This window comes from Rhineura floridana, chromosome 1, assembly GCF_030035675.1.
Source record: "Rhineura floridana isolate rRhiFlo1 chromosome 1, rRhiFlo1.hap2, whole genome shotgun sequence".
NCBI classification, from domain to species: Eukaryota; Metazoa; Chordata; class Lepidosauria; order Squamata; family Rhineuridae; genus Rhineura; species Rhineura floridana.
The window spans coordinates 227,006,508-227,018,060 of record NC_084480.1 but is presented as its reverse complement, the minus strand read 5'-3'; the positions used below and the strand labels follow the sequence as shown (position 1 = coordinate 227,018,060).

The 11,553-nt window shown below is 40.8% G+C and overlaps 1 protein-coding gene across 1 annotated transcript; it reads left to right on the top strand.

The window, feature by feature from the left end:
* The first annotated feature begins 798 nt into the window (after positions 1–798).
* Positions 799–1,377, top strand: LOC133377272 (transmembrane protein 220-like). Its single transcript, XM_061610995.1, has one exon. The coding sequence runs from the start codon at positions 952–954 to the stop codon at positions 1,375–1,377; it is 426 nt and encodes a 141-aa protein (XP_061466979.1). The 5' UTR covers positions 799–951.
* Positions 1,378–11,553: the final 10,176 nt, after the last annotated feature.

Genomic DNA, 11,553 nt, shown 5'->3' with positions numbered 1-11,553 from the left:
AGCACAAACACAAGAACAAAATGTTGCAGTGTCTCTCTCAAACAAGACTGCCTTGTTTCCTTTCCCACCTTCCTGAAACCTTCAGTGTGCTAAATAGCCATGCTTCAACAAATGCATTTGCTATGACGAGTGTGGCACTGCCCTCTAGTGATTGTGATGGGGAACCAACTTTCAAACTGCAAAGGTGTGTCGGATTGTCCAAGTAACTGCACAAAGTTACTCTCCAGCTCCAAAGTTGGGAGGAGAGCTGCACATAGTACATCATCTGTGTGTTGAAGCTGCTTCAAGAGCCTTAGCCAAATTAGGGCTAAGCTAGCAACCCTCCGCCCTATTATTAGCCTATCCTGTTCTGAAGCAGGAAAGGCTTGCAGGGAACAATGGATGCCACTGCTTGCCAGCAGCAAACAGCACATGCTAGATGCGGCTCCCTGAAGGCACTCCATGGAAATCAAGCACATAAAATGGCCAAGGCAGGAAAGGTCAAACTAATTTGATAGGGCAACAGTACATCACTTCAACCCCTGGACCAGTGTCTGAATAACAGAATGCGGTTGGCCATCTGATATATTTTATGGAATGAAAGGTGACTAAATTGAAGAAAACAAACCCCATTGTGCTGGACACATGACAGATTTGACTATTGCAGTTGGTGAAATGCTCTATGATGCAGACAGATCAGTTTCAGTGTGTGATAAAGTGATGAAAGGGGGTTATAATCATTGTGCGATACAATTGCTGCCCTGGGCTCCTACTAGGAGGAAGGGCAGGATATAAATTTAATAAATAAGAACTTGAATTGACCATGAAATGGAGAGCAGTCAGATAACTAGCCATATCATCAGCTGCAGCGTCTGCTAGATTTGCCACATTTGAACTTGGTCGTGGCTGTCTTCTTTGGGCTAGCTGGGGCCATGCAGGTTGGGGGGTCACACTGTGCTGGGCGTAGGCTCAATGACCCAGATCCAGGACTGGATAGTTGCCTACTCTGTACCTGCAGCTCTGTCACTTGTTGTCAGCCTTAATCCACCAATTGCAGATAACAATGTGTGGCGGAGTCTATCATATCTACATTCAGCTGCTTGTGTTGTGGGTTCTGCCATCTTGGGGTATTCTTTGTTTGCTAATGCTCAAAACAACATCTTGCATGAGGAAGAAGGCAGGGAGTTATTTGGTCTGGTGGTTGTTACAGTCTGGGTGAGCCTTTGTCACAGCTTAGCCAAGGGTGAGACTGTGCTGGACCATCAAGGGGCAAGTTTTTCTACCTGCCTTGCCCCACCCCTCTGCCTGGACCATATCAGGAGGAGCTACAGACTGAGAGGTACTGCTGCTGGGGTGAGACTGTGCTGGGACCATCAAGGGGCACGCTTTTCCACCTGATTTGCCCCCTCACCCCTGCTCTCAGTGACATTTTTCTGGGGACTGCCCTTTACCAGGAAAATGAATGGTTTTGAATAGCTGTTGATGCTTTTTAGAAATGCTATAATTTTGTTAGTTTGATTTTTTGTAAATTGTATTTTTATTTGTATTTTGTATTTGTGTTTTTTATTTGTGTGTAAGCCGCTTTGGGGGCCTTTTTGGCCAAAAGGCAGCCTAGAAATAAAACATAACATACTCTGCCCCCCTTCTCACATAGCCACCATGGTGTAGTAGCCACTTCCCATATTGGAATCCCACACAATCACAAGCTGCACATGAATGACATAGCTCCATGACCAAAGTTGATCAGGTAAGTCATTCCCACCAACCAAGATTCACACAATTGGTCCCATCCATATGCTTGCACCATTCACACTGTATGGGATAACATAGAGGCTAAAGCAGCAACATGGATTGGGTCTTTGAGCTGATATGGTTGGATTGTTTGAAATCCGCTCTTCATTTCAAATAGACATTCATTCTAAAGCTTAATTTTGTTCCACACTAGACTATATAAAATTGGCAGTCAAGCAATGTTTCTGAGATTGTTTTAAAGGATGCAAATCATCCTCCTTTCTCATGTTCAACTGTGGAGCCAGATGGATGCCATTTTGAACAGAAGTTGTGCTGTAATACCACGCTGTGACAACTGAACTCAGTTCCAGGGGGCTGGATCCAATGTGGTTGTATCCATTCATAAACTGAGAAAGGCTGCCATCTTGTCAATCCCAGCATGTATTACTAACTCTAGTAATATATGATAGGATATAATTATACTATACAATATAATTGCCAGACCAGCTTCCAGCAAACCCTTCACAGTATGCCCTTCTAGTATAAGAGTTAACTAATTTCATTTTGTCAGCATCTGCTCTCTATAAACCTGATTAAAATAAAAAAGAACAGCAGCATTTTGCTGTAACAATAGAATAGATGTAGTCTGCAAAAATTGTGGTTGGGTTGGTAACAGATGGCACCAGTTCAGACCCTCAATTTAGGAAGACCGCTGCATTTGTATCCATTGAGCAACAGTTTTTAAAGGCTCGGATTATGACAACAATAATATAATTTACCTATCCTGGGCACATGCGGATGTGGGGGTTCTCCAATTCCCTTATGCCAGTGAGGTCATCTGAGAATGGCTGGTATCCTATAACATTGTGCTACAAATTGCATTGGCCAGTCCAGTGAATAACATGCAGCAGATAATATGTAACTGCTCTAGAACTGTTAATAAACTCACACTGCAGATAATGACTTGGATCCTAAACTTTTAGTCTGTGAATAGAAGTTGTTTCTGATAAGAGAACTGAATTAACAGGAATGATAGTTCCATGCATAGAAGGGGATCCTTATGTGAACAAAATTCTTCCGTTCACGATCAAAAACGTAAGATCCAAGCCAATGTATTTGTGCTCTCAAACCACCTTCTCTTTCACTTAAATATTATTCCCTGACAATGAGAATGCTAGAAACCAGGACTGATCATTAGAATGTAGTTATAGCACACTAATTGTATCTTATGGAACGAGAATGGAAACCTGTATCATCCATCTCTGTGCCATTTATCCATAAAATGATCAAAAGCCTGCTCTTATATCTAGGCAACTTCTAAAGTAACCCTTTATTTGGGAGGGAGACATCTCCCATTTTGTTCTTGCTTTTATTCCTCTTCCATGTTTTTCGAGGGTAAAGGTAAGAGATTGTGCTCCGCCTGCACACTTTCCCTTCGCATAATACCACCTACTCGCCTGTCTCCACACCCTGAAACTCAGTCGTAACCTGAAAAGCAGGCATCATTTTATCAGATGCAGGATCTCTCAGAGGAATAAATACATGTGGAGGCTTCATGTGTGTTGTAGAACTCTGATTTTCCAGAGTCCTACATCACATGGAAGCCTCCACAGAAACAGGAGTCTTTCCCGCTACCAACAGTTGACCTGAAACTCCCAGAAGACAACAGGGATGGGAATGAAATATGCACGCTCTCCCCCACACGTTTGTTTAACCAAGATTCTGAATGTCTGAATAGGGCCACAGTGTGCATATCTAGTTTTGGTTACCCTCTAATCTAGGAAAAGGTACAACCAGTCACATATCCTGTACCCATGTTTTCTACTATGCTTGTGCCATCCTTTCCACCAATGTGACAATAGCTGCTCAGGCAAGAGCACAGAAAGCTTTGCACAAGTCTCTTTTTTCCACTTAAAATCCTTTCTGGGTGCATGATGTGCAGCCAAGCCAAATCATTCAGCTACAGTAAGTAAGCAGGCTGCTATAGCACTCGAGCATATGACTGAGTACATAGAGTCAGTCCTATAATGTATTATTTAGACTTGGCTGAATGTCCACTAACTCTCATACCAAATCTTATGTTATTTTAGAATTTATAGCCTGCCTATAGAAGTGCAAGGTGGTTAAACAATCTGGAAAAAGAAAGAGCAACATTTGGTTTCTGTGTGCTTTCATGGGTCCTGCGTTGAAAATGTGGATTACTTCTGCACTTGAACTGCATCCAAATGGTAGAATTCCCCCTTCCAATATCCTCACCCTCAAGATCCTTTCATTTTTATTCTCCTTGTCATCTTGAACCAATCCTCTCAACCTCTATCAAGATTCAGGATGGCTGTCAGCAAGCTGGAGAGGGTGGGGGGAGAAAATACATCTTAAGCGGGAACAAAAAGCAATGTGCTAGCCACCTTTTTTCTCTATTTGATTGATAGGCGTCATTTAGGCTCGGAAATATGTTTCACTGTTTCTACCCCAGAGTTTATAGCATCTTTCTTTTACCAGAAGGGAAATGCTGATGGACTGTCAGATCTCCAGCTCAGGAAAGTCCATCATATATCTCAGATGTCTCATCTAAGGTGAATTTCAAAACTTCTTTCTGGAGTCTCTTCCACAACAGGATTAATCATAACAAATCCTTTCAGGACATTGCATGCCTTGGTTAATTTTATTTTCCATTCAGACCAACATATTGTGTGGAGACCTGTTTATAGGATCATTAATCTCTGAAGTGGTTTAGTTTAGACGTCATGTGCTGTGGTTCTGTGTTCTCAGCCAACTGCCCTTCAGATGATTCTTCAAGCTCTTCATCTTTATTGGTCTAGAACAGTTGGGTTCCAGTGACCTCTCTAGTACTACACAAGGTGAGATTTTTGCTCCAAGCATAAAACAAAGTTGATTATACAAAGTACTCTGGCCTCAGTTCTATTTTGTAAGCAATTTCATTAAACTGTTGTTGTGAACGCTTGGTGTCATTGATCAGCACTTCACCATACCATTTATAGACGTATGTAAATCCAAAAATCTGCTTAAGAAAAGGGCTATCTTCTTTGGAGCATTGAATTTAAATATTTCCTATGTATATCAATGGGAATTAGAAATGCCTAAATTCAGCTGTATTGTGCCCTTCCTTTTTATTGGCTTAAACTGCAACTGTGACTCTACCATTCTTGTCACATTTCCTTTTTATCAGATTGGTGTGTGTTCTCCATACATGCACACTTCCTCCTTGAACTGCATGATCAATATATATTATATGTTTAATTTGAGCAATTGCAAGATCCAGGAACATCCATATTCTTCCCATTGTTTAATGCAATGTGCCAAACTAAAAGTAATAGAGGGAAGAAGACAGTGATATGATGTAAGTTTATTTTTTAAGATCCTGTAATTGAAAAACATTGGCCAGGAAAAGACATTTCAGAACTTTGGGCCAAACCAGGCAGAATGCTTTGAATCATTTCCAAGAGATAAATGGGTCTGGGGAAAAATGGGGAGGTGGGATGTACACAATAGGAAGCTGCCTTCTACTGAATCAGACCCTTGGTCCATCTAGCTCAGTATTGTCTACACTGACTGGCAGCAGCTCCCCAGGGTTTCAGCTAGGGAATCTTTCCCAGCCCTACCTGGAGATGCCAGGGATTGAACCTCAGGCCTTCTGCATGCAAAGCAGATGCTCTACCTGGGACATACAGCCCTTCCTCTGACTTAACATGGAACAATGACTAATATGCAACATAGATCACAGTTCTTTATTTCTACATAATGGGCACGGTAAGCTGTATGTAAACCTATGGAATACCTGCTAGACTGTGACAAGGTTTTCATGACAAATGCACATCATTTCAGAGCTTAATAGCTAAATTTCATTACTCTCAAGAATATTTTTCTACCTACTTGCATTGACCACCATGCTAGCACAATGCTGGGATTTTTTGCATTGTACTGGTACTGTGAGTCCAGCCATAACACTTCTTCAGTTGCAGCAGTGTGAGCTGCAATGACTCTGCTAGGAATATCCTCCATCTCTATAAAAGTTGTGTATAGCTGTGAACACGGTGGAGAAATGGTGAGGATAGCTGGGACACCTATACATATCTTTAGACTAGAGTATGAGGGCTGCCATTTGCAGGCTTTTTGCTAGAATCAATATCTGATCCCTTAATCCTATCATGATGTCATTCCCCGTAAGAGGGCCCTTTTGCTAAGGCTGCTGGACAGGTAATCATTTAGGTTAAAGAACATAAGAACATAAGAAGAGCCTGCTGGATCAGGCCAGTGGCCCATCTAGTCCAGCATCCTGTTCTCACAGTGGCCAACCAGGTGCCTGGGGGAAGCCCGCAAGCAGGACCTGAGTGCAAGAACACTCTCCCCTCCTGAGGCTTCCGGCAACTGGTTTTCAGAAGCATGCTGCCTCTGACTAGGGTGGCAGAGCACAGCCATCACGGCTAGTAGCCATTGATAGCCCTGTCCTCCATGAATTTATCTAATCTTCTTTTAAAGGTTCAAATATTAATTCCACTGACACAAGGCTATAACTATTGCATTTTTTAAAAAAGATTTGCAGATACATCTTCATATTAAACACATTAAATGGAGCAAGTCCAGCTGTCTTTAATGGAACTTAACGGCCACACGTGTGTTTCGTGTCCTGGCCTAACCCGTTAGACTCGCTGGTGTATCTTTCTCCCTGGTGTAGTTTATAGGTCACACAAGATTCTGCATCTCTACACAGCGCAACTAGGCATGACTACGCAAAGCTAAGACGTTGCAGCAATCAGACACACACACCCTTACAACCCTTTAGGTTTGGGCTCTTTCTACTTGCTTGAAGAAGATGTCGCAGAAAGGGACTGCACACGCACGTGAGTACTCCTTCTAGGTGGGAAAGTGGGAGTCAGCTGAGCTTGCCATTTCAGTTGTCTGTGTGTTTGGGGTGATGGGGGGTGGCACTTCATCGAGATCCTCCTCTAGAGGAGATGTGTTCAGTGGCAGCACCTTGGGAGGAGAAGGAGGGTGGGGGAGAGGAGAAGGGATGGGCTCCTGATCAGCCGGCATTCCTTCTGTTGTAACTGGAGCTAAAGGGAACGAGCTGTCCCTGTCAAAACTACTGAAACCTACTGCCTCAGCACTTCCTGGTTGCAAGTTGCTAGGACCCTCCCCCAGGTCCCATTCTGTACCTTCATCCTCTTCTTCTTCATCACTCCAGGACCGCTCTGCTAGGCTCGTGACATCGTAGCATTGTAGGGTAAAGCTGGGAAAACATTGGTGTATTCCACAAAGCAAGTCAGATGGAATTGCTACCGTCTAATAGGCTCCTTCGGATGCATGAACATACGTGCAAATTGCTGGGCCGTTTCCTCTTCTTTTTTCCGGCTCCCCTATCCTGATGCTATCTAATACCAACCAGACCATTAATCCATCTAACTCAGTATTGTCAACACTGACCACAAGCAGCTCTCCAGGGTTTCAGACCAGAGTTTTTCCCAGTCCTGTGTGCAGATGCCAGGGATTGAACCTGGGACATCCTGCTCTACCACTGAGCAATGTGCCCAGGCTAGAGAACTCATGCTCTGCATGTGAATCCTTACATAGCCTAAATGGCACCATGTGTGCAGAAAGAAAGGTATTAACAGAACCCCACAGTTTGCATAAGTACATAAAAAAAATTAAGGGAGGGGGAAAACCCACGACAGCCTAATGATGACTGAGGGTGCTCAATGGCCATGAAATTCTGACCGGCCATTGGGTGGGGGAGAAAAACTGAAAGATATGGAATATTGGGAAAGAGTGCATGGCTTCCTTTCTGGAACCCTGAGCAGGAACACTCCACTCTGCAACAGTTTGTTGCAAGTCCCACTAGTATATTTCACAAACCCCTTTTGAAATGACTGTTTCAGAGGCAGGATTCAATGGATTGTTTATATGTATATTTTGGAGGTTCGGCCCTCCAAAACAGATTAAGGGTGGATGGGAGATGGGGAAGGGCAACAGGAGATGGGAAACACCTTGTTTCACTGATGGAAGTCTTACTATCAGCTGAGTGACACTCTTGGATACAACCCTCTGTGCGTACACACACATCACCACCACCACCATCTATGAGATACTCTGGTTTCTCTCCAGGTCGTATAAATCTTGATTGTAAATGAGATTCAGCTGCTTAACCTCCATCCTTTGCCTCAGAATAAGATGAAGGTTGAGGGCAGGAAATGCCATCTTGTCACCATAACAACATACCATTTTTATTGTAATACTGTTTAGTTAGCCACTTTGAGAGCTGCTCAGGATTATAAAGTGGGATATAAGTATGATAAGTAAATACATGTGTGTGCGTGCATCGTCTGCATCGTCTGAGCTCTGCGAGTGCCGCATTCTCCCGAATGAAGTGTAGAGTGTTTGAGGATCGGGATATTCGCAGGGAGACCAAAATGCTTATTTATTTATTTATTTATTTATTTATTTTATTTAAAATATTTATACCCCGCCCTATTTCCAAGGAACTCAGGGCGGCTTACAAATAAAAACCATAATCAATTAAAAACAAGCAATATACAGTTTAAAACAATTAAAAATAGATTAAATCAGTAAAAGTTAACAAGACAATATTAGTTAAAAGCCCGTCTGATTTTACAAAGCCGTCTTATTTACAAAGCCATTGTACTACCGATCTTACTGAACGCCTGTGAAACATGGACTATCTATAAACACCACTCCCAACTTCTTGAAAGATTCCACCAACGCTGCCTCTGGAAAATTCTGCAAATTACTTGGGAAGATAGGCAGATTAATGTTAGTGTATTGGAAGAAGCAAAGACCACCAGTGTTGAAACAATGATCCTCCAACATCAACTTCGCTGGACCGGCCATGTTGTTCGAATGCCTAATCACCATCTTCCAAAGCAGCTACTTTACTCCCAACTTAAGGATGGAAAATGGAACATCGGTGGACAGCAAAAGAGGTTTAAAGATGTTCTCAAAGCTAATCTAAAAAAATGTAACATGAGCATTGAGAACTGGGAAGCCTTGGCCCATGAGCGTCAAAGGTGCTATGGACCTTATCAAAGGTGCTATGGACTCTGAAGAGGCACGAGCACAGGGCGAAAGGGACAAATGAGCCAAGCGGAAGGCACATCAAGCAAATCCTCATCGTGACCATCTTCCATCTGGAAACCTATGCCCTCACTGTGGGAGGCTGTGTGGATCCAGAATTGTCTTCCACGGTCACTTACGGACCCACTGTTAAAGTTCTTACCCTGGAAGACAATCTTACTTGCCATGAGTGATCACCCATGAATGAATGCATGCATTTTACACACACCCTCCTACAGAGAACATTGCCTCTTTTCTCTGAGATGTGAATTTCTGATGGAGCAGAGGTGGATCTAGGCCTTTGAGCAAGTGATCTACCCCTTTGGTTCTAGATTTGCAGGCTAGACTAATTCTAGTTGTTAAGAAGGAAGATGCCATCCGTATGGGTTCACTTAAAAGTCAGGTGTAATTTTAATTGCAGTTGACATTTAAACAAGAAAGTAGATTAAATATTTAATGACAGAAAGAGGCATTCAAATAATTGTCATTATTTTCAGATTAAAATTTTGCAAGGAACCTGAGCACTTTTATCTTTATTGAGTGTATATGTTGTAAACATTCTGTATTTTGGACTTCCGGGAAGGGTGATTCGCCTGTGCTGCCTCTGAGACAAGCTCTTGTCTTAGATGAAGTTTTTTCAGCTTTAATCAGTCAGAATGTTTTTTGTTTTTGGACTGGTTAAGATTTTCTCCTGGTCAGGGAGAAACGTGAGATTAACCACAAAGCCTGTTTTTGTTGAGAGGACTGGCTTTCATTAATTTATGAGAGAAAGTTCAGCCAGCGAATGCCGGACGGACTTCCATCAAAGCTCTTGCTGATTAAGCGACACGTTTATCTTTTCTTCAAAGAAAAACAAACTAACAGGCAAGCATCCTTCTTTCCATTTTTTTTTACTTGGTTTAAATTGTTGCACCAAAAAGAGATTTGTCAATGAATCAGCTATAAGGAACTGGGTGAGTTAAAAAATTTCTCTTTCACTCACGAAACTAAGGAGGAAAGAAATCGAAAAAAGCTTATCTTTGTTTTTATTGCAAAAAGCGGGCCTGGAAGTGCATTCTAAAGATATTAACGGAAGAGGGATTTTTATTTCGAGGAGGGGAAAAAAATAAACAAATTTGATTTATGAACTTTGGAGTATCATGTCTGGAACTATTTTTTTTTTTTTTTGGTCTATTTCATTTTGACGAATCTGCTTACTCACGACGCCACTAACTGCTCGAAGCTGGGAACTAAACTTGTTTTGTTTTCCTGAATATATAAGAGATAAGACAGGCTGTATTGATGTCTGCAAGCCTGAAACATTAACCAATTGTGGCTGAAATAATTTTTTGTTTTTGTGGTTTTAAGAATGACAACCAGGAAAGTGATTGAGACCATGGAAGAAATTATGTTTCAGAAAATAATGAGTGAGATTGAGATAATGAAACAAACCCTGAGACAGGGCAGACAGGAGATGAAAATTGAACTTAGCAAAATGATGCAGGAGTTTAAAAAAATAGGGGATTCTGTGAAAGAGGATTTTGATGGGATTAAAGATGAGAAAAGAAAAATTAAAGGGAAGATACAAGCCATGGAGGCTGGAACAAATGAGGAACTGGAAAAAGATCTGGAGTTTACAGATGTTAGAAATAAAGTTTACTGTTTGGAATTCAACGTTGTCTCTGAAGAAACTAATGAAGATATTAGTGATAAAGTTATCAACGTCTTGGATAATTTTCTTGACTGGAATGATGTGATGGAGCTTGACATAGAAAAAATCTATGGAATTAATTACAAATATGTGACAATGGAAAAACTCTTAAGAGATGAGCCAGTGCATTTTGTAAAAAAGAAGAGCAGAGAAGTGACTTTACAACAATATTTCAGCAACATATTTAGAATTGATGGCAAGGACATATTTGTGAAGGGGGAAATTCCCATCAGACTCTTGTTATATGACTATGGCTATGACAGCAAGATCATCATGAGATACTGATAATGGATAAGTGGATACTGAAACCACTGGATTTAACAGGACTATTGAAGATGGAAGATGGAATTAATATTGATAATGAAAGAATGGTTATGGAAATTATTGGACCTAATAGATTCGACGAGATGGATTAATCGATATGTTTATTTGGATTATGGCTATGACAACAAGATTATTATGGGATACTGATAATGGAAGAATGGCTACTGAAATTACTGGATTTAACAGGATTATTGAAGATGGAAGATGGAATTAATATAGATAATGGAGGAATGGCTATTGAAATTACTGGACCTAATAGATTTGAATCAAGATGGATTAAGCGACATGTTTATTTGGAGAAAAATTGAAAGATATATCTCTCAAGGAATTGAAATCTCTTTTGGACTTTTTGTGGAAAGAATAAAGTAATGTTTATGAGATTTGATGATTAATTAAGATAACTACTGGAGGAAAGTGATTTTGTAATATAATTTTAGAGATAGGATTGTTATATATTGTAGACCTATGGTTGATCTGCGACAAATCGGAAGTCAACATTTTATTTTTTTTGTATAATTGTTTTTGTTTTGTGTTGTTTTTTTGTTTTTTAAAATTTGAATAAAAATTAATTAAAAAAAAGTAAACATTCTGTATTTTAATTAACATTTAATGAGGGCTAACTGTTAGAAATGAAAAACTATTTTAGCCCTTCATTCTTTTTGTGTAGCAATTCCAACACAGCATATGATCATACAAATGCTTACATAACAAAAAAAATGGGGGGGGAGATGTTGATTGCAAGC